At 36.9% G+C, this 27,502-nt stretch overlaps 2 protein-coding genes across 6 annotated transcripts in view; one reads left to right on the top strand and one right to left on the bottom strand.

The window, feature by feature from the left end:
* Positions 1-27,502, bottom strand: part of CMSS1 (cms1 ribosomal small subunit homolog) — a 319,968-nt gene that overhangs the window by 272,247 nt on the left and 20,219 nt on the right. The window lies entirely within an intron of this gene.
* The window catches only part of FILIP1L (filamin A interacting protein 1 like), a 262,254-nt gene that overhangs the window by 218,458 nt on the left and 16,294 nt on the right, over positions 1-27,502 (top strand). For all 4 annotated transcript variants that reach the window (XM_081301148.1, XM_081301149.1, XM_081301150.1 and 1 more), the window contains one exon: positions 22,886-25,652. In XM_081301148.1, coding sequence (XP_081157274.1) covers positions 22,886-25,652 — 2,767 coding nt within the window. The remainder of the gene's footprint in view (positions 1-22,885; positions 25,653-27,502) is intronic.

The raw sequence follows: 27,502 nt of genomic DNA, 5'->3' as shown, positions 1-27,502 counted from the left end.
CACTGCTGTCAGGAAGCTAGGGCGCGTGTCTGTAGGTGGCTTTTAACCTTGTCTCCGCATCACGAACTCCAGACAGGTTTCGCAAAGCGCATCCAATGAAGTCTAGCTTCAAAACCCTTTCGACTCAAAGGAGACCTAAGTAAAAAGTTTTCTCCAGCGGAGAAAAAAAGGTTTGGGGTTTGAAATTTAATGTGGAGAAGTGAGGTTTGACTGTTACACTTTCCAAGTGGGCTGCACATTAAATCTTTTGTATGGAGAAATCTTTGGGGAAAGGGTGGGGTAATAACTCTACCTCCCTATCTTATCGCTCCTCGGAACTTTTAACTCGCTCACGTCTTAACAAGAGCAGAGTGCAAAACACTGACACATGGTAGTGAATTTGTTAGTGCCGGTTTTCTTATTTTTCTTTGTAAATTTTACTATAAAACACTAGAAAAATACTGTTGGTAATACATCTTGGAATTAGGATGAAGCCAATAAAAACTCAAAAATCTTTAAGTTTCAAAAATCTTATACTGTTCTTTCTTAAAAAGCACATGTCAAATCTGTGCAAGAAAGTAAGTACCAACAGTTGTGAGTTCTTTCAGCTTCGACTCCAAACCCTGGTAAATGGCAAGCTGGACTTAAAGCTATCATCTCTAAAGTAATATTTTAGATAATATGTAAAATATACTAATTTACAGGTGAAGTCTATGAGAATAATTTTAATCACTGGCATATTGAACCATTAATAGTCACATGAAGACTCTGAACAGGAAATTATAAATGAATCCTTACAGTGTGATCAAGTGTACACTTGGCAGTGACTGAAAATCGACATATTTACTTTTCAAACTAAAAATCAGCACAGGAATTAAAAATAAAAGATTATGTTATGTCAAGTTTAAAACAGTGGAATAGGAAATGAAAAACTGACTTCTAGTTCAAAGTTTATCTAGTCTGAACATACATTGTAAAACAAAACTTTAAGAATGGTGTGCAGAATTATTTCCCTTTTTAATTAGTTATTATGTTTTGTAAGCATACACAATACAAATTCATAATCCATAGGCTGTTATTATATTGGCTTACTCTGAAAACTGTATAATGCTTAATATTGTTGGCACTGAAAAGACCATATAAGATAACTGGATGTTTAGTAAAAGTTTAACAAAAAAAAAGTACTTTAATTATCTGAGGTGTATGGGTGTGTTGTGAATTTACATTTTATTTATATTTGTCAAAAATGAGAAAAATGTGAGATTCATCATTTGAAACAACATTTTTTTAAAAATGCTCAAAATTTGGGAATTATCAGTAATTCCTGTTGGGCTTTTTTTTTTTTTTAATGTATGCCATTGATGCCTACCATTTTTGTTTCTTCAGGGGGTTTTTTGTTTTGCTTTGCTTTTGCTAATTTTGTTTAGAGCAAAGCAAGACTTGGTTTTTGTATTCTAAAAGAAAAATTATATGTTATTTGGCCTGAAGATAGGCTATACAAACTGCAGGTTAGTACTGGGAAGTAAGTGTTCCTCAAAACTATTATTTCAAACCCAGGGAAGCATACCATAATGAAAAGAAAGGGGCCAACACCCAGGTCACTGTGAAGTACCGAATATGCAATGGAAGAGTTGTTTATTTGATATAGAAAGTAATTGGAAACTGAAAAATTCCTGTTTTGGGAAAAAGGTATTCTGTACTTTTGAATTTAATAGAGGAGGAGGGAAACAGAAACCATCAATTATTGTTTCAGCTATATCCAAAGTACCATCTGTACCATCAACTATAGCTCAACTGTTGAAAATCATAGCTTTTATCAAAGCTCTAATAGCTATGTTTCCCAGAGTTTTGCCTTTTATTATGTTAAAGCAGACAAGCATCAACTTTTAAAACTTTTATGATACACTTTAATATTCCACATTTTTCCATTGATTAACAGTAAAACATGGTTCAAGGAATAATTACATGTTAAAACCACTTTTAAAAAATGAAAGTTAAACAAGATTTATCATGGATACATTATCTCACAATGGGTTCTGTGGGTAAGCATTTCTTAGTCCTTAGGACATCCTATATGAAGGAAAAAAAGTGTTTTGACAGAATAAACATGTATTTTTACACTTCCAAGTAAAGAACATAATAATGCTATACTTATCAATTTGTGCCTTTATAACAGATGTCTATTAATCGCTGGTATTGCCATGATATTTTCCTAAAGCTGTGATGGAATCTATAGTAACAGCCATAGTGAAAACATGCATCAAAACTTGACTGTCTTATTTTTCCAGGAGTCTTGCAATTTCCATTCATTTGCCTTCTCAAAAAAGCTGTGGATTTTATTTTAGGGTTCTCTGCCCTTTTCCCTCCAAAAAAGTTCTTCTGGTAATAAATAAACTTTGGGGAGAAAAAAATTCCAATAACAATTCTTAGGTCATGTTCTGTTCATATCTTGTGTTTCAGGGAAAAGTGAACATTTTATAAGGTGAATAAAGGAAAAAAAGACCCTCTATTGAAAGGAAAAAGGAAAGGGAGAAGGAAGGGGACTATTCATAAAAGTCTGGATATTGTGGAATAATAATTAGCAGATGTAAAGCAATATTGGTCTCAACCTCCCTCAGGAACTGAAATGTCCCATCTGTTGTTCACACAGCCAGTCATTATCTTTGAAAAATTGAACACATCCTACCATATCCTCTTGGGTATATCATTAACTTAAAATGATTTTTAGGGTTTACTTAATTTGTATTTGGCAACTAAATTAGTCTTAATTTGAACTGATTGTTTATTTTCTATATAGTGTATTTAAATAAGGACTTAAAGAGACTCTGCATATTCAGCCAGCATCACAAATGTTCAAAGAAGTATTTCTGTGGCTGCTTCAGCTATCACCACAGTATTTCTGAGCCACAACCCAATCACTTAGGCTTAATGTGTGCAAAGACTTTTAGAGCTTCCTCTAGCTACTCATGTGAAATAATGTGAGGCAGTGATGTCTTGAATCATTTTGTGAGATGCACTAATTCCTAGTAGATCCATCATCTAGAAAGGCATTTTGCATGTTACTTTTTCTTAAAAACATCAACTTGAGATTTTTTTTCTCCCTCACCTTCATCTACACTAACAGTGCCCTGTGAAAGCTTCACAAAGATGGGAAGTCTCACCAAGAAAAGTCCTTTGCTTCTTTTTCAGATATGAGAAAAATATGTCTTTCCATGCTGCTTCTCTCAGATGCTTTAGCAGACTGATAGGACAGCACCAGTTTTAATTCTGACCTCAGGAACTGTGAATAACATATTGGCAGTGTTCCTTCTCTAATCTGACCTTCCTCACATTCTTACACTCTACTGTTCCCAAATAAAATTAACTATTAAGGATATATATTAATTATTTTTTAACAATAAGCTTGAAAAATTATGTATTTCTGGGGAAGAGGTATACAAAGGAGACAGGGATACATACACATACCCAACTCTTTGTACTTATGATTATTAATTCTAGCCCAAATGACAGTTGTTAATCAGCAAAAGAATAAATATTAATTACATCAGAATAACAAATGTTCAATTCCACATATATGAATTTGAAAAATGGACAATGGGCTACCCCAGGCTTAAGAGTATTTATGTACACACCAACCCACACCCACTTCTGGCATGGAATAGCTACAGAACTTTACAGCTAGAGAAGGCAGTGAAGGTTATCTGATCCAGATGCCTCACTTTACAGAAGAATTTGATGCCCACAGTGTGACTTGCTCCAGAGACCCAGAGCTTATCAAAGGCAAAGCCAGGGCCCCCTACATTCTTGGACTAGGGCCCATCAGTTGTTTCTCTTTTAATTAATGATAGAAAGGGAGGCAAACAGAAGCCTCAGAAGCAGCCATGGCACTGCAGGTGGTAATTCAGATATAAAACTGATTAAAAAAAGAAAGCGGAAAAGTTCAAGTTCTTGTTAATAAGTAGTAAGAAGGCAAAGGAGGGAGGTAAAAATCAATACAGTTCAATCAGGCTGCAATAATGGGAGAGAGGTAAAGAGAAAACAAAAAATTCAAATAATAATGCACTTGAAGGTCTGCTGGATGGCAAAGCCCACTCTACTTGGAAGGTGAGAGGTGCCCTGGAAAAGTGTGCTCTGTGGTCAAAGACATTTAGTTCTAAACTACTAACCTGAGAAGTGACCTTGTCTCATTATCTACCAACTAAGCATTCTGTACTCCCCACACTTCCCCAGCCAGCAAGTTCCCTTTAAAAATTCTGGCTCAATGCCTTCAAAACAACCTACCCCCAAAATGTACAGGAAATCACCTATGAAGGCTCTAAGTTCCTAGTAATGTCTTGCTTTATTTTCCTTCACACTAAGCACTGTGATATGCCTTTAAATTACACATTAACTACTTATTCATTGTCTATCTTCCAGATTATAAACTCCTCTGGGGTTAGTTTTACAACTAGCTCTATCTGTGGCAACTAGGAAAGTACCTAGCTAGTTAGCATGTCAGTGGGATAAGTGTTAGATAAATACCCAAATTATAACCTAGAAGCTTCTTATATGATAAGAAAATAATATTTCTGCCCATGATGGGCTAGGGAGGGCCCCTTCTTATAGATTTTGTTAAGGAGCCCCAAACAAACTTCTGCTAATGCTTGAATTAATGACATAGAATTGACTTACAGGCACAAAAACTGGAAAACTTAAAAATTAAGACAAGGCAGTGACATGTGCTTCGTACTGTACAGAATTTGCTGTGTAGGTAGACTAAATCAGATGCTTCTCTACTCTGCCCACCTCCATCCATCTTACTTTAATTCCCTCCCCAAATGAGATTGAAGGTGGTGAAAGAATACCAGGTGAACTGCCCTGGGGCATGGAATGTACTGGAAGTAATATATGGACAAGCATCTTACAATGGTTTTGTCCTTAATGAAGGGTGGATTCCTCTGAATCTTTCTCATCTCTGTACTGCAGTTGAGGACCTAGAAGATATAATCACAGGACCCAAACAGCTTGTCCTCATAATAACTAGAAACCAGTGTACTGCCTTTTCCTAAGCACACATTTTGACTTCAAAAGGTCTGTGGGTACTTTCTATATCTGAATTAGCATATGCCAGATTTTACAGAACTGGAGTGATTTTTCTATAATTTCAAAGTTAGGTAACTCCAATGTCCACCTATGAAACCAACCTAGGGGATAGTACCTCTCTTCTCTGCAGTCAGCTGTTTTAAACACAAGATAAGACAACAGGCCCAACAACTAAGTTCACTGCACACCATGCCATGTCAGTAACCTAGCTCTACCTATTGGTACTAACTAGCACATTAATGACAAGCACTGAGCTCCCTAAGCAGGTCATGCACAAAAAGGTGGATTCAGTCATGGTCACATTCCTGCCATTTTTTAAATGAATTATAAAACAATGTAGACGAGAAGTTAGCTGAAAATAAAAATTAGGTAAAAACATAGGAGTGTTTTTAAAAATTACAACAAAATAGTTTCCAAACTTGCTTACTAGTGACAATTAATATAGACAAATAGTGTCATCTCAATGGTGAGACTAAAGACCAAGAATAATGAGTCAATAAATCTGAGTTCTATTTTTCTTATTCATTGGTAAGCTTCCTGCATCTTCAATTCCCATAAACCTCAAAAAAGAGAACAAGGTCATCAACCCCAACCATCTGGGAAAGACTGAATGGTGAGCAAAAACCCCTAAGGGAACTCCGATCAAGTACAGTGACTATGTGAAAAGACAGGTTCCTGATCATGTCATTACAGAGACACATTGGCTAAGATAACAGATGCACTAACTGAGGAAAGAGTCCACATATAAGTGCAGGACAGCTTAACATAATTGTAGCACTTAAGCCTGCAAGAGCTCCAAATCATTGCTCCTAGAGCAGCCCCAAGGATGAGGTCAGCCCTCCAACATAGGCTGCTCTGACAGAAGCAAATCTGCCAGATTTATTGTGTCTCATGGCCCACCAGTCCTGGAACAAAAGTTTAAAGGTGAACTAACTCCCCGCCCCCTTCTTTTCAAATTTCTTTTTTTTATGTGAATCAAAACAAATCTCTGAGTAGAGATCATAAGAGGAATGTAAAATATTCATCACATTTGGGCTGACAAGACTTAAGTATCTGCTGTTATTAAATTTGAAGAAAAGGAAAGGGCTGCTTGGCCTAGGAGCCTAGGGAGAAAATGAGAAAAAGTTCCCAGTTTCTTGCTGAAGACAAAGGAGTGCAGTGAAATGCTGTGGAAATCCCTTAGCCTGAACTTGCTGCCCTGCTAATTAGGAATAGCAGAAGAGGTGAATCATTCCACAGTTTTGTGAAATGTATCCATTACCGTTAAAGGGAAATTATATTCCCTTTAAAAACAACATCAGGCTGAGGGTGTAACCCAGTGGTAGAGTGTGCTTGCCTAGCATGCATGGGGTTATAGGTTTGATCCCTAGCACGCGCGCGCACACACACACACACAAAAGTAACACCAATCCGTTTATTATCAGGATAAACACATTATTTAAAAAAAAAAAAACATTATGTTTGAGGTTGTATATTATCCTTGAGGCTTTCATATAATGAGCAATATGAAGGTACTTCCAATAAAGATGACAATAGCTTCATCAAATGATTTGAAGTTCCACTTCCCCCCAGTAACATCATTCTTATAATTTCATAAAACTCATTTTACTGAGCAAATATGCAAAGAATCACAGGCGAAGTTAGGATTCTCCATCCAACTCTCCTTATCTGGATTTCATCTAAATTTGTCTCCAAGTGAGTTCCTTGGTTCACTGAATAGTTCCCCTTCTGAGAAATGACAGGAACAAGAGGAACTTGTTCTTCTGCTCCAATAACAAGAGGAAATTCTGACCACTTCAGCCAAAGATAGGAATATATTTCTCTAGGAAGATGGTTTTTCTCACTTCTCTATCATTTGGTCATTAACTATGTATGTAGCACAAACCCATGTCAAGCGGTATAGAAGTATCCTTTGTATCATAAAACCCTAAGGTCTATGAGACTCTGGAAAGAGAAATCAGCCAGGGTTAGATAATTTAAGAAACAGTCGTAGAAAAGATGGGATGGGAACTGAAATATACATGGGGCTACTGAATGGAGCATTCCACAAAGGATTTATTCCTTGGACATTTACTATTAAAAGAGAACCCCAGGAAAAGTGAGATAAAAGGCTTTGATTAAGATCAGAACACCCAAACTCTGATTGTTAAATCCATTATTCAGCCTTCAGAGAAAGGAAGACATCTTAAAAGACTTAAATCTTTAAGGTGAAGGTTAAATATGATGATTAAGTAGCTAGCACAGTGCCATACCTAGGGCAAATGCTCAACTATCTGTTTATTACTCTTTTAGTTATGCCCACAAGAATGATGCTTCTTCACCATCTGGTGTTACAGTAGAATTCTGCCAGGCTTAGGAGGAGGTGCTTTACAGGATACAGTCCTTCTGAAGAGCTTGGATTCTCTTAGACCTAGCTATAGAGCAAAGGATTAAACTTACTGAAGAAAATCCATGTCTCTAGTGCCTAACCTCAGTCACTCTCAAAGAAGGTTATCCTGTTACCCGCCAGTTCCTCTGTTAGAAGGCTTATCCCTTCTGTGATAAACCCACATGAGCATTCCTAAAGATATCTTAGTCACCTAAATTAAGACACAAGTTACTGAGCATGTAAACGACCAGAGAAAGCAGATGACTACAAAAGGCTTAAAAGCTAGCCTGGAATCTCCTTATTGTACCTAGAAAGTTCTGCCATGCCTTAGAGGCACACACAAACTTTGCTAAGACAAATCATCCTTCTTGGGTGAAAGGGCGTAGGTCAGATCCTAGGCACAGAGGATTGAGATTCCATTTTGGAAACTAATAGTCTAAATGCTTCTCCCCAGGTGTGAATTTTTCAGTTCAACTGTACTTTCAAGTTAGCATAACATTTTATGTCAGAACAAAAAAAGATTTACTACTTTGTTTTTACAGCACAATTTGAACTACAGCAGATGCTTTCCATACAAAGAACCAAAAATGAATCTCATGAAATTCCAATTAAGGTTTTTCAATATAGTTATGAACCACAAAGAGTTGACAAGCCATAAAATCTCTTGATATGTGAATTTGTGTACAACATTATACAGGAAAGAAGGGAGGGAATGACTCTAAAAGTTGCTGGAAGTTATTGTTTTGTGGAATTGAGACTTGAGGATCTCCAAAGACTTTCTAAATCTTAGAAATGAAAAAAAAAAAATCTTAGAAATGAACTGTATTGCTTTCCCCAGGTTGCAGCTGAGGTGACAGGCAGATGAGTCCAGGTCAAACAGTTGGAAACAGGTTTTGATCTAGTAATTCCTGCCTACCAGATACCCGGTTTTTCTGAAAATGATTTTTTAATTAAGAACTAGTATTTTGTCTTTTTCTTTTTGAGCTCTGCATGGGTAAACTTTAAGAGTGAGGGCTACTGAAATCAGTGCTTTTTCAGGAAATACTTTTTTCAACTTCTGAACACCTAAAATAGTTGCCCTCTCTGAAAATTTAAATCACAAGGTAAAATATGGTTAGGGCAAAAATGAATTGGGTATTCAAACAGCACATACATAGGGTATACTATATCCTTTTCTTATACTGTGCCCCACACTGAACATTTCTCATAGAGATAAACAGAACTAAATGGGTGAAACTCATGCTTAGGGACAAACTGAGCAGCAGACCCAGGACCAATTAACTGCTCTCATCTTTGGCAAACCTGTGGTTGACCAGTGTAATATCTTGATAGAACTGCCCTCACCATAAAAGCTCACGTTCTGTGGAACACATTCATTTTAAGAGAATCCTTAGAGGACAGGCAGTAAGATCAAACTCTGTTTATGAACTCGGTCTTCTGAGTGCTCAGAAGTAGCCAAAAAGGAAAAGGTGACCCACATGGTTTAGACTGTTGGTCAAGGGAAAGATAAAAATGCTCAAATGACAAAACCATGCATGCAAGAGGGCACACAAAAGAAATCATCATTTATGTTCCAACAGATTTTAGAATAAAACATTTTCATACTTGTCTATCATAGACTTCATGTATGGCCCAAATTCTAGCTCTCCCAAAATCATAAAGAGACATAAACCAATCATCCTCAGGAACTGAGAAAAGTCAGGTAAGGGAGATGAAGGATGCTCATTGTGCCTTAGGACCAAACTATTTGTTCAGCAAGAAGTCAGTCTACACAGAAACCTTCATCATTCAATTAATTGTCTTATTCTTTAAATACTACTAGGTGTACTAAATTTTCCCATTTCTCTTGTCTCTTGTTTACTAATTTACTACAGCTAAGATGAAGGACAAAAAACAAACCAACAAAAAACAGAAGTCCTTTCTAAGGATCAAAATGTCTCGTAATTACACCATCAGGGCTCCAGGCTACCCTGTTACAATGGCAAACAATGTGACTTCAATATTCACAGTAGAACATAAGCCCCTGTTGTTGTGGTTTCTAAATTTCTAAAGCTTGAATTTCCTACTTACAAATTCAGAAATATTTGGTTTCCCAGGCATACCACATTAGCCACTGCCTCTGCACAGAAAGCCAGATTACATGGAGGTGAAAGCCAGTGAACACCCCCGACTCTGGCACATAGCTGACTCCTGCATTGGCCTCTTATGTTAAATCTGATGAACTGAACACTGACTAATTAATATAAGAAAGCAAGTTAAAAAAAAAAAAAGTCTTTGGAAAAAAAAAATAATACAGGAACCAGGTACTCAAAAAACACTTTGTATTTTGGTTTGAATAAGATCTTTACTCTTTGCAAAAAATAATTTTTTAAAAGGAGAAAATACTAGAAGAGCAACCCATAAGTATTAAAAGAAATTATACTAATCTTCCAAAGTACCTATTTGCAATACCTGAATGAAAATTACCTGTCATCTGAGGAGAGAAAAAAGGACAATTGAAAATTAAAAACAAAATTTAACAGCTACATCAGCATGTTTTTTTTGTTGTTGTTGGTTTACCTTTGTACTGGGGATTAAACCCAAGGCCTTATTAGGTAAGCCGTCAACCAATGACCTACATCCCTGAACTTAAATTTTAAGACAGGTTGGCCAGGGATTTGTAATTTTCCTGCCTCAGCCTCCCAAGTAGCTGGGATTATTGGCATACACTACTACAATCCTTTCTTAAATAATCCATTTCTGCTTCCTCAATATACTAAGATACAAAAAGAACATCTAATAAAAGTGGATTTTGAGCGATAAAAGAAATGCATGTAAATATTCTTAATAAGATAAAATAATACACATTTCTAAGGGTATGTAATATTATGTTCCTGAAGTATGACTGAGAAAAGGCTGCCTGTTAAAAATATTTTCCGAGAACTTTAAGTTCCTTGAAAATGTTCTTCGGAAATGGTATTTATGACAAATTCACCTCCTCTGGGGAACATGAGATGTTATTACTGGCGAAGTCACAATTTTTAAACCACCCAAAAATAATCATGAATTTATGTCAAATGACCAAGTGTGCTATATTACTGCAATGATTAAGAGAATATTTACTAATGTCTCATGATCAAGGCTCTGAGTAGCCTTGAATCTACAGAAAATACTGTGACAAAACAATGGATTGCTAGTGGTGGTGATTCTGTGTGTCTTTGAAAGGCAAAATACTGTAATATACAAACCACTGGTGAGGATGGTGTTTGATATATGAGATGGGAAGTGTGGACTTATGTCTTGGTGGTGAGAAGCAGGATTTAGAGTCTAAACTACATCGGTATTCTGGTTCTGCCAATTATTACCAGGACCTTTGACAAATTATTTAACTCTTCTGAGTCTATTTTTATTTGTAAAATAAAGACATTAATACCTACCTCCTATGACTGTTTCCAAGACTAAAATGGTATATGGCATATAATAATTGCTCAACTGTTATTTCTAGAGTTGTAGAGGGATGGGACAACACTTACACCCTTACTTAAATAATTACCTGTCATCTGAGGAGAGAAAAAAGGACAGTCTACATCAAACCTAGTTCAAAATGAAAACAGATATTTTGTTCAAATACTTAGCAAACATTTCTTGAATACCAATTAAGTACCAGGCCCAGTTTTCAAACTGGAAATATAGGACTGAATATAACAAACACCAATTATCATCCAATAAGTGAATAATATGTGTGCAGACACAGGCACACATGTGTGCACACACAAATACCCCCCACACCTCCACTCACACCCCCCAAATGCATAAAGTTTTCATTCTAGGAGACCCAGGCAGTAATCAAATAAATAAGTAAAATGTAGTATGCTAGAAGGTACTAGATGAGGTAAGAGAGTCCAGTGACCCCCTGGGAAGACAGCCAGCACAAAAGCACACAGTCCCTGTTGTATTTGAGGAACAGCAAGGAGGCTGGTGTGGTTATAGCATAGTGAGCAAAGGAGAGTAGAAGGAGGCAGGATGGGAAGAAGAAAGTCCTCTGAGGTCATCACTGTCTGGTTTTTCTAGCTAGTGAAAAAAACACAGGCGTTGAAGGCAGTTATTTTTATTCTGGTCTGGTTACTTGTGCTGTTTGGTAAACTACTTAACCTCCCTAAATTTTGGTTTTTTAGATCCTTCCTCTATCTGTTAAGTAGGTATAATACCTCATAAAGTTGTTAAAAGGATTGAGATAAATGGCACAAAATAGGTCTTCAGTATGCTTGTTTCTTTCTCTCAATAAGACAAGTCTCACACTGGGAACTGGAGTCTACATTCCAATTGCCAGGCTATCAAAATGATGGCCTTGGATGGCATTTAACTGCCTTGGCCTCAGTTTCTCAACTAAGAAAATAAGTGCAGGTACTCATAGACATTGTAAAGACATATGTTTAACAATTAAGGTTCTGTTATAATCAAGGAATTTTATTATTAGAATCTGTCTTAATATTAAAGGTTTTGAAACAGCAAAAAAGCATATGAACCCTGTACCTTTGTACACTATTCCAATTTTTTAAAATCCTACACATTTTCACTTTTTTTTAGCATGAAATTGTAAAGATTTACTTCATAACATTTTATTTCCTTTTTCTGGTCCTGCTTAAGAACAATAATCTAATGGAAAGATCTCCAAGAAATGTTTAACTGCAAAAAGCAAAGTGCTGAGAGTAGTGTTCATAAAAGTAAACTACTTTTCTATATAAAAGAGAGAAAAAATAAGAAATTTTATTTGTATTTGCTTGTTCACTCATTAAAAAAAAAAAACCTATGAGTACATATAAGAAGCTAGAATCAGCAGTCACAGTTGGGGAGATAAAGATGAGGAGAGAGAAAAACTCTTCATAGTATCTCTTTTAATGTACACATTTTGAAAAAATATTATATATTTAGGAATACTAATCTGAAATCCAAGAATGAAATTCAGATTGCTTAAGAGTTTAAACTTCACAAAATAAACTGAAAATTTAGTTATAAAACAACATGAAAACTGTAAATACCCTGTTTCTCAGGGTATTTAGTTTTTTTGTTCCTTCTATGTGTTAAGTGGGTATCTCTCAATCTATTGGTTTGTATGTTTTTTTCTGAGGGGCTCAAAAAAACATTATAAAACATCCTGCATCATTCTTTTACTATGGAAACCAAGCTCAGCCCTACTATATGCAAAAAAGATATTGTTCCTTTCAGGTCTGTCCTAAGTCAGTCCGTCTAACCTGCTTTTGGGTTCTCAGGTACAACAAGTCTATGATTATGTGAATTCAAGGAACGAAGAAAGAGCAAGGGTGAGATGAACAGAACATCAGTGAGGCTTTGGGAAGGTCATTATTAGTATCCATTTGGATACAAGGCATTTCATTAGATAGTGTACATTCAAGGCATCATTTTTTTTTTTTCCAGGAAGGGAGAAGACCTGAGTAGTAGATCTGAGAACAAAACAGAAATGGAAAAAAGTAGCTAACCTCAAATACATTTAAGCAACAGCTAATGAAGAAGAGTTATGAATGCCAGAGATAATACAAAGAGACCCACCAGAAGTTTTCCTAAAAATTAACTATGTCTTAAAATGGTGATTGTCAGTCACAATTTTGCCCCCAATCCCTGTCCTGAGAACATCTATAATGTCAAGACATTTTTTGATTGTCACAACTGAGTTGGGGGTACTGGGTTACTTCTGGCATTTAGTAGGTAAAGGCCTTGGATGCACTAAACATTCCATAATACACAGGACAGCCCACAACAATGACTCAACCCAAATGTCAGTAGTGCCAAGGTTGAGATCAAACTGTAACCTAAAATGATAGATATAGTATGGCTAACAATGAGCTAGCTGTAAAGACAAATGAACTGCTTAAATGTAGATCACATACACAGATTATGTCCTTTTAGTTTTTATTCCAATGTGAATTTTTACAGTTTCTTCCACAGATGGCCCCTATTTTAGACCAGCCTATTATGGCTGAGCTGCTCTCTTATGCTGCCTTATCATTCTGTTGTTTCCCCCACCCCCCAGGGTGAACAATTAGAAGTTTTAATTACTTATAAAATTATTAATTGAAAAGAAAAAACATATTTATATAGTCTACAATAGGATGTCCTAGTGTGAGAGTATACTGTGGAATGGTGAAAGCAAGCTAATTAACATACCCATCATCTCAAATACTTACCTTTTTTTTTTTTTTTGTGGTGAGAACATTTAAAATCTATTCTGTCTTGGGGCCTGGGTGTAGCTCAGTCAAGCATGCTTTACATGCATGAGGCCCTGGGTTCTATCCCCAGCACCAAAAACAGAGGACCAAACAAATAAATAAATAAAATCTACTCTCTTAATGCTCCTCACTCTATTTCCAATGACAATGGACATATATTTATGCCAGGCAGTATGTTAAGTATGTTATGGATTGATTTGTACTTAATACTCAGAATAACTCTACTGTGAGGGAGGATCTAATATTGTCTCTAGTCTACAGGTGCAGAAAATAAGACCTGTAAAGTAAATTGCTTACTCAACTAACACTACACTGAAGTGGGGAAGCCACGATTCAATTCCCCTCCTGTAGTATTCCACCACTTCTTCCCCATTGATGCTTTCATGTTGGCAAAGGTACATGCTCCCTGTCATCTCATCTGCCCTGCCTCTCAGTTACCTGCACTGTTTACTGCCATTTACTACCAGAGCAATAGGGATCAGGCAGTAGAAAGAATATCAGCCTTATCCTAAAGAAGGCAAATGTATAAGATACAGAACAACAGAGATCAAACAAAGTACAAAGCAAACCTGTAGGAAGGGAGGAAGGAATGGAGAGTGTTAAGAACATGAGCAAAATCCCAACAGCACCATCACCAGCTCATACTTAAAAGTGGCTCTACATGCTGTGTACCAGGAGGGGCTATCAGGAATATGCACATAAGCACCTCATGCTGAGTAGCTCCCACCCCCACACTGGGGATTGAACTCAGGGCCTCACACAGGTTAAAGCAAGACCCCCTTTTCTGAGCTACATCCCCAACACTTTTTTATTTTGGGATGGGACCTTGTTAAGTTGCCAAGGCTGGCCTTAACCTTGCAATCCTCCTGCCTCAGCCTCTTAAGTCTCTGGAATTACAGGTGTGTACCACTGCATCTGGCCTGAATGCTTTTTGAATATTTTTTCCTAGAGCAGCCAGGGAAGCCCAGGGAAGGCATCAAAGGCCCAAGTAGATGTGAAGGACTGGGGAAGACATCCACCTGAAACAGTTTGACAAAGACCTACAGTCTCAATCTGTTAAAAAGACAGATTTGTTTCTTGCGCGCGTGCGCGCGGGGTGTGTGTGTGTGTGTGTGTGTGTGTGTGTGTGTGTGTGGGGTGTAGTAGCAATCAAAATGTAAAGTTTGGAAGAGAAAAAAAACCTTATCTAAGGAATCTTTCCAAATAATTAAGAACTTAAATTCAGAGGGGGGTGAGGAGGAAAAAGAAAAATACAAAAATAAAAGTGAGTAGGATCTCATTCAGCACAGCAGTGTATTCTCGGTAATTTTTTTTTTTTTAAAGTTCTTTCTTGTTTTAATATATTCAAAACAAGGTTAAAAATTCATCCAAGTAAATGGTAAAAAGAAAAATATGTATAGATCGTTTTAAATATGAAAAACTGAAATGGGATGGAGAAGGCATATTCCATTTTTACTTTATTTAGATTTTTCTGCAGTGCTGCAGATCAAACCCAGGGCCTCAGAGGCATGCTAAGCAAGCAGACTACCACACAGCCACATCCCCAGCCCACAATAGTAGGATTAAGTGAACATCCATCATTCTAAAAGGTTCCAACTAAAAAGTCCCCAACAGTACAACACATAGAAGTGGGCAACACATAGGTCAGGGTGTAATTACATCTCCTGGCACAGATTTACATGTTGTCCTTATTGTCACTCCCCACTTAGTTCTTGTTTCCTGTCCCATACCCAGCCTGAGCACCTTTGCAAGTCCCTATCTGGCAGTGTACAGGGTGTCTTTCCTAGCTCAGATACAGGCACCTTGGTTAGTCTCAGAATGAAAATATTCTCCTTGTAGCTGTCTGACTCCCCAAGTTCTGTAACTGTGGGCTCTCAAGTTGGTATTTTTCTGGTTCTATACCTTCACCTTTTCTACTAAGCAGTTCTTCTTAGAAGACCCTGTATCAGTCACTTTGATCTTTGCTTTAAGAGAGCAAGATTTGCCCCAATGCCAGTCCTCCACTCAATTTGAAGATTACATAACCTCTTCTCAGAATCCTGTTTATCTGCTAAAAGCACCCAAGCTCTTTATAATAATTAATAGATCATTTGACGATTTATATCTTATTATTTCACTTCCCCTGCCCTCTAGGGAACCAAACAAGATTGTCCAGATGATGAAGAATCCTGACCCATTTTTAACATATAGTCCTCTGACACCAAATTAAAATCATCTCCGTCACTTCACTCATGCCCTAAGTATTGTTTGACAATGAAGGAAAATAGTAACTCAGCTTGCTGAATCTGGGCCCAATTATGGTGTCTCTAAATGACTCAATGATGATGACAGGATCTTCAGTAATAAGGACATAGAACAGACACAGATGTATACTCATACTTGGCTAGCAGATGCAAAAAGTAAAAAAAAAAAAAAAAAAAAAAAAAAAAAAAAAAAAAAAAAGCGTTACTGTTCTTCTAGATCTTGCTGACCAAGTCAAATGAATCAAACATTACATTATGGTTATGGTATGCTATAGCTGTAACTGGAAAAAAAAAAAATACAAGTCTGACTTGCTTAGGAGATAAAAGAAAACTGCATACATAGAATAAAGACTGATCATGGCTATTTTTATGAGTTCCCCTAAAAATTAGACTGAACAGTGAAAAGTCCCATTGAAAAAGCAAGAAAACATAAATTATAGGCCTGATTACTAAGAGCCTATCTCAAGTTAAGGAAGCTTTCTAGTAAGTTCCATCTAATTACTCTGCAAACTGCTGGAACTCTAGTTATTTATCCATAAACATAGCTGATGTCAGTGTGGTGCAACAATTAAAATTACATATTAAACAAGAATTGCTAAAAGATAAGCAGGATAATATCCAAACCAAACTATTAGACTCTGGCCATGAAAGCAGATATAAAAATGAATAAAACAGTATGATATATGTAATTTTCTGCTTAGTAATCAACATCCTTAAGCAAGTGCACACAGTTCTAACACAAGGATCTAAAGAAGGAAAAAAGGAGTTGTTCAAAAAGTCCTGACACTTTCCAGAGTTTTTGTAACTACAAAATAGAGGCAATAATGTACTTAAAGAACATTGATGGGAAACCCACTTACATCTCATTTTCTTAAATGCTTAAAAAGAACCCTCCTGGTAAACCCTAGAGAATCTTCTTAAAAAAAAAAAAAATGACAAAACTTCTTAAGACAATGCTGCAGTTATTTTCTACAGAAGGGTACACTTGTTCATTTTCTTCATTCACTCAAAAAAATGCTCATTTTGGTTCCCACCAAAGGGTTTTGTAGTAGACTCTGTAGGAGACACAAATGAATCACTTAGCTACTCCTCCTGTTCTCAAGAAGTTTATATTTTAGTAGGGTTGATTATGATATATATAAATAATACAAAATCAAAAGTGGCAAGAACTGTAATATAAATTCTTACGGTGTGTGACTGGCATTATAGTATTTAGACATACCATCTGCTTCATATGTGTATTCTGTGATGTATATTACTAACACTCTGTCTCCCACAGAGGAGATAAAATATAGGCACATGTGTGCTGACATATGTGTGTGTAAATAAAAACTAAAAGACCCTTTGAATATATAATTTGTATCGAAAAGCCAGCATCATGGTTGGTACCAAAGAACACTCAGGATGACAGATGTGAAAATTTCAAAAAAAAAAAAATAGTAACTTTATTGCACATAATAATAGTGATAAACCACAGAAGTTATAACAATTCTGAACCGTAATAGAAACTCTAAAAAAAAGCTGTAATAAGACACTGCTTTAAGCCAGTTTGGATTTAATTACCTCACATTTGTGTCCATAAAACCAGCTTCCTCAACCTGTTTTTATTGGACAGGATTCTGTGAATGTTCCTATAATCCTGTAGTGTCAGTACTTGAACATGAATATGAGTATTCCAAGACAGTAGTCTTCAAACTGAGGAACATGTACCCCTGAGGGTACACAAAGACTTTGCAGAGGTATAGGCATGGAGAGCTTTAAGGGAATTAGTGTCTACATTGGCATTTGATACATATACTCTTTCCAAAACTGACCTGCCAGAAGTGTTTATGTTATTCTGTGAATTCTCCTTTTCCAATAACCCTCTCAAAATATCCATCATGCTTAGCTAACTCTTACCAAGTGCCTATTTCTGGGTTGGAAACCCCTCTGGGGCACCAGACAAAGGAATAACTACAGAAAGCCTTATTCCTGCCAGGGATGGTGGTGTATGCCTGTAATCCCAGCAACCTGGGAATTGAGACAGTAGGATCATAAGTTCAAGGCCAGCTTCAGCAGCTTATCCAGGTCCTAAGTAATTTAGTGACATCCTGCTTAAAAATAAAAAAACAAAAAGGAGGCTAGGGTTGTGACTCAGTGGTAGAGTGCTTGCCTTGCACATGTGAGGCATTGGGTTCAATTCTTAGCACCACCTAAAAAAATACATAAATTTATTAAAAAAAAAAACAAAAAAGGATGGGGTTGTAGCTCAGTGGTAAAGCACCCTGGGTTCAATCCCCAATACCAAAAAGTATATGAAAAAATAAAAAAGAAAGCAAGCCTTAACTCCTAGAGTTCCAGGAGAGCAGCAGCAGGGTTGCTCAGAACCAACACTGGATAGAATACTGCTTTGTCTTCAGAGTAGTTCAGGGCAAGTTCCTGTGTCTGGAAGTGAGATGGTTGCTAGAGGAATGTGTATTTACATATTTACTTAAGTTGAAGTCAGATTTTCTTCATGAAAGAATGACTGATTTGGCTGTTTGATTTGTTAATGAGGACATTTAGATCATGTCAGACATGAACATATCTTTTGTAACCAGTAAACCTTGAATTAAAAACATGGAGATGGTAGTTTCAAAATGTGTAAAAACTTTCCTAGCTTCAAACAAACAAACAAACAAAAAACCAGAAATAAATGAAATTTGTTCTTTAGATTGACAGTTTCTCTACTCTGAGAGTGTTCCTTGATAGACACCTTGCATGTGGGAACAGTCCCAGGCAATGGTTTACATTTGGAGTTGGAGAGGCAATGTGATATGGGGAAACAACACAGGCTTTGCTCCTTCCTGACCTTTTTGAAACTAAAGGTCTCATTTTCAGGAAGTATCTAACAGGTAAATAGCAAATTTTTGCTATCTGTAGTCAGTCCAAAGGCCAGCAGACCTGGCATCATCTGGGACCCACCCCACACCTACTGAATTGGAATCTGTAGTTTAACAAAATTCCAGGTGATTCAAATTACATTGAAATGTGAGAAACACTGATAAAGAACATATCATTAGAAGGGCAGATAGAATCACAGTGTATATAACTCAGATGGGAACTTTATGTTACACCTGCTTAAGTAAAGCTGAATAAGGCAGGATGATGGATTGCAAATTTTAATGACAGGCTTATATATAAACATGCATGCATGTAGTAAAGCACCACATGCGTGCGCACATGCACATGCGCGCGCACATGGGCGCGCACACACACAAACAGATCAGTGGTTCTCAACTGAAGGCAAAATTGCTCCCAGAAGACTGGCAATTCTGGTTGTTATCATTGGAGGATGCTGCTAAACTTCTTAGAGTACCCAGGATGGCTCTCCACAATAAGAATTTATCTGGCTCCAAAGGTCAGTAGTGCTGAGGTTGGAAAAACCATGGCATAGGTAATATAACATTCCTATATAATGGCATTTTAATCAGAACTATTAGTGGAAAAAAGAGTCATAATTTGCCTACACAGCTCTAAAGAAATGGATTTCAGGTCTGGAGAGTTCTGCATCTCAAGATTCCATGCTACTTTCAAGATTATGAGAACCCTGGTCAAAAGCTCTCAAAATCATTTATCTGTGTTTGCTAGCAAATCCAGAGGTCATGATAATCTGCCAGTCATATCAATGCTAAAACTCTATTAATTTGCTAAGAAAAATAATGGAGAGGGCTGGGTTGTGGCTCAGTGAAGAGAACTTGCCTAGCATGTGTGAGGCACTGGGTTCAATTATCAGCACCACATATAAATAAATAAAAAATAAAGGTCCATCAACAACAAAAAAAATTAATTAATTAATTAAAAAGAATAATGGAGACAGATTAGTTACTATTTTATCTCAAATCATTTCTACTTAGAGAAGGAAGCTAGGCTTAGGAGCTTTAACTCAACATCCTACTCACCCTATATTTTCTTTAAGACCCTAAACTCATCTCAAACTTAACCTTCAAATGTTCCTGATATAACACAAGAAATAGTGACTTAGTCTTAGCCCACTCACCAACAATCAGGAGTGGTTTCTTTCACCCTCTCTCACACATGTATCCAGCCATCACTACACACAGCCAAAAGTCTCTAAAAAGGTTGTCAGGGTTTCCTGCCCTCAGTTCCCACTAGTTCCTGGCCCTAAACTCTGGAGTTGATTGCTGAGGGTATAGTTTTTTTGTTTTGTGTCCAAACCCCCCCCCCCAAGCAAATAAACCCCTACTTCCTTTCCTGACAGGATTTAGTAGACTAGGCTGCTGACTGTCCCATGGGAAATAGTGAAGTTACTGGGAAACAAGGAATGAGAAAACAGTTGGAGCAAATGTACTCAAATTATTAGTATTTTTAGATTAGGCAGAGGGGAGTGAAGGGAAGGGAGGGGAAGGGTATGGTGGTAGGAATGATAGTAGAATGAATCAGAAGTTATTACCCTATGTACATATATGACTACCTGACCAGTGTGATTTTACATCATGTACAACCAGAAAATGAGAAATTATACTCTATTTATATATGATGTGTCGATGTGAATTCCACTGTCATGTATAACTAATTGGAACAAATTAAAAAATCGTCAGTTTTATATGACAACCTTGTAAGATGGAACTTGGGGAGCGGATGGTGGTGGGAGCCAGTTTAAAATCCAGGAAAAAGTTGCATCACACTTTCATCACGCTGAAAAAGATGCACTATGCCTGCTCCCCAAAACAATGAACACAACGGAAAAAAATGAAACATCTTCAAAACCTTTTCGCTGGCTACTGCACTACCCAGATTTACTAATCACTATTCCATTAGTGCTCATTTTATTATACTGAAAATAATCTTCGTGCCCTTACATCTTAAGAAAACACATCCCCTTCTCATAAAAATGAAAAGTGGGGCTGAGGTGTACCTTGGTTGGAAGAGCTCTTGCATGAGCTCTTGCATGTAGCATGAGCAAGGTCCTGAGTGTGATTTCTAGCCCCACCCCACCGCACACACACATAAAATAAAAAAGAAAGAAAAAGTAGTACATGCTATTATTTAATAAATTTAAAAGAAATATATGAAACTATTCTGTAATAAAACTGTAAGCAACTGGGGTGTAGCAAGGGTAAACTATTTCAGTGAAGTTATGATCAATGCATTGTCAAGAACATTAAATCCAATGCTGATGCTAAGGCAGGAGGAAGAAGCTCTTTGCCAAAGTTTCTGTAATTATTTCATCACCAAAGCATTTTACCTGTGGACTCTGCCACTAGATCCCACAACCATTCAGGAAGAAGATACCATGTTTTTCTTCTCAGACTCCCAGGTTTCTCAAGTACAGAGTGGGGAACAGCCAGAAGCTATGAGCAAGCCTCTTACCAATACCCTAGATGAGATCATCAACCCCACCCCAGCATCCTGCCTAGTCTTCTGAAGTTCACAGGCCACAGCCCCTGGGCTAGTCTCTTGTCAGGTTCTCAAAACAGGAAAAACTAAAAGTGGGTCCTCCCCACAAAAGACTTTGGGAATTCTTACATTACACAGTTATTTTAAACATGTTCCTCATGTGTAGTATAATTACAGAAAAGAGAAGATTCAGATCTCAAAAATGACTCTTTATTTCCAAGACTTCCCTAGATTAGTTTCTTTTTCAAATGTCCTCTCAAATTCTTAACTTACAAAAAGTTCTGTGACAAGGATAAAAGACATGCATTGGAATAATTAACTCATTCCTAATAAAAATGATTTATTAACATTATGAACACTTTAGTCTTGATCAGAAAGCAAGTACTGTTTTCATCCACGTCAAGTCCTTTAAATTCCTCAGGGATTCCATTCTATTTTAGCTTCTGTATAACAATACTGCAGAACCGTAATTACATCCTCTATAATCAGCCCATTCCCAGTGCAATTAACAGAGCCACAAATTTAAAACTACAGTCTCCCTACTGAAGTTACTAAACATGTGGAAGAGACAGTTTATTCTGCATGTGAAATGCTTTCCTGTTATGCAGATAAATTTAAAAGAAAAAATAGCATGTAGTAATAGTCTTCATTTAAGAGGGAATCACTATGATCCTGATAATAGTTTCCCGTTCATCATTTCTAGTATTGGATTCTCATCAATAAGCTCTTTCCTTCCAAATTCCTTGCTCTTCCCATATGTTATGAAAACCCTCAAGCTTGGTTCAGATGCCTCAACTTCCCTCATTAAATTATCATTAACTAGGAGGAAAAAGGTATACGTGAAGTTGTTCTCAGGTAATGACATGCTAGTGCAAAACAAGCTTTAATTGACAGCAGTCCATCAATAAAGTGCATAACTTCTAAGCAATGTGAATAAAATTTTATCTTAACTGAGAATCAGGGAGTGAACACTAAATATCACTATATCACACATTTTAATGATTCACACAAACCATTTAATAAAATAGGAATCATAATTAATAAAACAAGAACAACAGCAACATTTATCAAATGTTTACCTTGTTCCAGGACTGTAATAATCTTAGATGAATCACTTCATTTAATTTTCACAAAAAGCCCCTAAGGTAAATAAAGTGATTGTCCTCATTTTTCATATGAGAAAATTGACCCTCAGAGATATTATTTTTTTTCCTCAGAGATATTAAATAACTGCCCAAGTTCATTAAAGCAGCTGGCAAGAGTAGGGCCAATCTTGAAGCCAGGTCTAACTGAATCTCAAGCTTGTATCCATTTTCACAGCCATCAGGCTGGACTGCCCTCTCTGATTGTTACACGGCAATTTAAAACAAATATTCTTGTCTTTTCCATAAAGGCTCCTGGTAAGCTACAACTGTTACTAATCAATGGTAGTTAACCAAAAAGCAAGATATTTCTTTAACAAGATTCTCTTTCCCTCATCAAATTCAGGAACTCCTTCCCACATTCCATGTGAACTGATACAATCTTTTCAAATTACATAACTGTTTAATCATAGATGTGAGTTACTAAAGCAGCAATCACAAATTAGAATGCACTCTTGTATTTTTCAGATTAAAGAAGCTGATTGGTCAAGAAACCGAGACCCAGCAGAAGAAGGAGCAAGAAAAGGAAAAGAGGGTCACCACCCTGAAAGAGGAGCTGACCAAGCTTAAGTCTTTTGCTTTGATGGTGGTGGACGAACAACAAAGGCTTACAGTACAGCTCACCCTTCAAAGACAGAAAATTCAAGATCTGATCACAAGTGCACAGGAAACACATGCTAAACTAACTCTTGCTGAAGCCAGAGTTCAGGAAGAAGAGCAGAAGGCAACCAGACTAGAGATAGAACTGCAAACACAGACCACAAAGTTTCATCAGAACCAAGACGAAATTATGGCAAAGCTCACCAATGAGGACAGTCAAAATCGCCAGCTTCGACAAAAGCTGGCAGCACTCAGTCGGCAAATTGATGAGTTGGAAGAGACAAACAGATCTTTAAGAAAAGCAGAAGAGGAGCTGCAAGATATAAAAGAAAAAATCAACAAGGGAGAATATGGAAATGCTGGCATAATGGCTGAGGTAGAGGAGCTCAGGAAGCGTGTACTAGACATGGAAGGAAAAGATGAAGAACTCATAAAGATGGAGGAACAGTGCAGAGATCTCAATAAGAGGCTTGAGAAGGAAACAGCACAGAGTAAAGACTTTAAACTAGAAGTTGAAAAGCTCAATAAAAGGATTATGGCTCTGGAAAAATTAGAAGATGCTTTCAACAAAAGCAAACAAGAATGCTACTCTCTTAAATGCAACTTAGAAAAAGAAAGGACAACCACAAAGCAGTTGTCTCAGGAACTAGAGAGTTTAAAAGTGAGGATCAAAGAGCTAGAAGCCATTGAAAGTAGGCTGGAAAAGACAGAATTCACTCTGAAGGAGGATTTGACTAAACTGAAAACATTAACTGTGATGCTTGTGGATGAACGGAAAACAATGAGCGAAAAATTAAAGCAAACGGAAGATAAATTACAAGCTGCTTCTTCCCAGCTTCAAGTGGAGCAGAACAAAGTAACAACAGTTACTGAGAAGTTAATTGAGGAAACTAAAAGGGCACTCAAGTCCAAAACTGATGTGGAAGAAAAGATGTTCAATGTAACCAAGGAAAGAGATGATCTAAAAAACAAACTGAAAGCAGAAGAGGAGAAAGGAAATGATCTCTTGTCAAAAGTCAATATGTTGAAAAACAGGCTTCAATCATTGGAAGCAAGTGAGAAAGATTTCCTAAAAAACAAAGACTCTGGTAAGTCCACAACAGCTTTACACCAAGAAAACAATAAGATTAAAGAACTCTCCCAAGAAGTGGAAAGACTGAAACTAAAGCTAAAGGATATGAAAGCCATTGAGGATGACCTCATGAAAACAGAAGATGAATATGAGACTCTGGAACGAAGGTATGCTAATGAACGAGAAAAAGCTCAATTTTTATCTGAAGAGCTAGAGCATGTTAAAATGGAACTTGCCAAGTACAAGTTGGCAGAAAAGACAGAGTCCAGCCATGAACAATGGCTTTTCAAAAGGCTTCAAGAAGAAGAAGCTAAATCAGGGCATCTATCAAGAGAAGTGGATGCATTAAAAGAGAAAATTCATGAATACATGGCAACTGAGGACCTAATATGTCACCTCCAGGGAGATCACTCCATTCTGCAAAAGAAACTAAATCAACAAGAAAACAGGAACAGAGATTTAGGAAGAGAGATCGAAAACCTCACTAAAGAGCTAGAGAGGTACCGGCATTGTAGTAAGAGCCTCCGTCCTAGTCTCAATGGAAGAAGAATCTCTGACCCTCAGGTATTTTCTAAAGAAGTTCAAACAGAAGCAGTAGACAATGAGCCACCAGATTACAAGAGTCTCATTCCTCTGGAAAGAGCAGTCATTAATGGTCAGTTGTATGAGGAGAGTGAGGAACAAGATGAGGACCATAATGAGGAGGAATCTGTGCTGTCCTTCAGATGCAACACGTCCACTCCCCTTCCTGTGAACAGGAAGCTATGGATTCCCTGGATGAAATCCAAGGAGAGCCATCCTCAGAATGGGAAAATACAAACTAAACCCAATGGCAACTTCATGCAACCCGGAGATCTAGTCCTAAGCCATACACCTGGACAGCCGCTTCATATAAAGGTTACGCCAGACCATGCCCAAAATACAGCCACTCTTGAAATCACAAGTCCAACCACAGAGAGCCCTCACTCTTACACAAGCACTGCAGTGATACCAAACTGTGGCACCCCAAAACAGAGGATAACCATTCTCCAAAATGCTTCCATAACACCAATGAAGTCCAAAACCTCTACTGAAGGCCTCCCGAATTTAGATCAAGGTATGTCCCCAATTGCCATGGCAACCTTTGCCAGAGCACAGACCCCAGAGTCTTGTGGTTCTATAACTCCAGAAAGGACAATGTCACCTATTCAGGTTTTGGCTATGACTGGTTCAGCTAGCTCTCCTGAGCAGGGACGCTCCCCAGAGCCAATAGAAATCAGTGCCAAGCACGCGATTTTCAGAGTCTCCCCAGACCGGCAGTCATCGTGGCAGTTTCAACGTGCAAACAGTAATAGTTCAAGTGTGATAACTACTGAGGATAATAAAATCCACATTCACTTAGGAAGTCCTTACATGCAAGCTGTGGCCAGCCCCATGAGACCTGCCAGCCCTTCAACACCACTGCAGGATAACCGAACTCAAGGTTTAACTAATGGGGCACTAAACAAAACAACCAATAAAGTCACCAGCAGTATTACTATCACACCAACAGCTACACCTCTTCCTCGACAATCACAAATTACAGTAAGTAATATATATAACTGACCAACCTCATCCTCATCCAGTCCATACTGATATTCTTGCAAGAAACTCAATCCTTTTTTAATCATCCCTCCACATCCCCCAAAAGACTGACTGAACTTGTACTTTGGGAAGTTTGTGCATGAACTATACAAGAGTCTGAAACTAATTGTTGCCTGCATAGTCATTTCAAGTGTGCATTTACTGTATATCTTTTCATTTACATAACTGTATGGGAAATATTTAGTCTGCACTTGTATAAATACATTTTTATGTATTTCATTTTCCATAACTCACTTTAATTTGACTGCAACTTGTCGTGGTAAAATACTTTAACATTATAAAACAGTAAATAATTTGTTATTTTTTACCATTGCTTGCTGAATTTTCTTTTGGTCATTTTGTGTTATACATTTGCATGTCCAATATTTTTATTTTCTGTTTATGTCTATTAATTCTTGCTAAAAAAAAATCAAGCAGGACCTACTTCTAATTTACAGTCAACTTCTGATCACATATTAGGAGAAATTAGTTGAAATACTCAAAAAAATTATCTCTGACTTCAAAGTGAATTAAATAAAAATTTCATTTGTGACTAAAAGTGAATTATATGAGCTCTCAGGACAAATTTAATATCATTCTTGGGATGCATCTCAATATCCCTGATATCGAGCACAGTGCTTAGCATTTACTGGGAATACAGTAAATGTTTATTTATATGGGAATAAGATAATATTGAATAATTTGCTTTCAGTGAGCATACCCAAGATGGTGTGAAAATAAAACGTTTTGAAATGTGATAGGAAGCCAGAAAGCGCATTTGGAAACAAAAATTACTTTGACAATCAAAAGTTGACCGTATTTCTACCAAATGTATCTATCTAATTCCAAATATGGATTAGCCACTATAACATAAGCTTTTCAACACTGTTTCAAAATGAAAATGTTATTGTTCCTTTTTACCATTTGGTTCTCAAAACAGTTTAGATTACTAAATGTAGGTGCCGCTATACCCTGTTTATAAGTAGGCTACAATCAGAAACTTACAATTTAATTATGTAGTTTTTTAAAAAACCTTGTGACAAGCAAATAAAAGTCAAAGATAGTTGTAAATGTAAGTTATAGGAGAATCTTATTTTTATAAATTCATGTGATGTATCAGCAAAGGAAAGTAAATACACTGTCAATTTCCTCTATGTTTATTGTTATGCCATTTACAAGGCTGGTGATAAAAACCGTTAAAGCATCCTTGAAATTCTGATATCTGACTCATTGGACTCCCTGATCATAATCTATACTTCTAGCAGAACATAGCAGCTTTCAGAGGAACATTTTAAATTATAAACCTGGTTCCCAAGTCACATTCCATATATATGGAATTTTTCCTTTTTCAACCTCTTAACTGTCAATTTAACGGTGTCAATTATATTGTCATTTATTGATTTTAAACAATTCATTTAGACATCCAGGCAAACTGTGAAGGTCTTTCAAAAAGTAAAAGGAATCTTTCATAATTATCTTCTTTTTCCCTGCAAAATCAATTTCATGAGAGCAAACCGAGGATTTGTTGACAGAAACACTTCCATGGTGATGAACTGCAACACAACTGCTGTGGGCTTGCATCATCATTAAATAAATGTGGATGAAAGCTGAGGCTGATGATGAATGAGAAAGCTTCTGTTTAAACACATTTATCTTGGGAATCGGCAGTGACCCAACTGTATTACAAAATACATGATGGCCTAAATGTACTTCAAAACTATTTTTAAGTCAATGTGGGCAAGAAATCCAGAGAGAATTACACAGTTCATGATTGTTTTTTCAAAGTAGACAATGGAAATACTGCTACATGA

This window comes from Spermophilus citellus (genome assembly GCF_964194105.1).
Source record: "Spermophilus citellus genome assembly, chromosome: 7".
Taxonomy (NCBI): Eukaryota; Metazoa; Chordata; class Mammalia; order Rodentia; family Sciuridae; genus Spermophilus; species Spermophilus citellus.
Note: the sequence above shows the minus strand (reverse complement) of the source record. Positions and strands in the feature narration are given on the sequence as shown.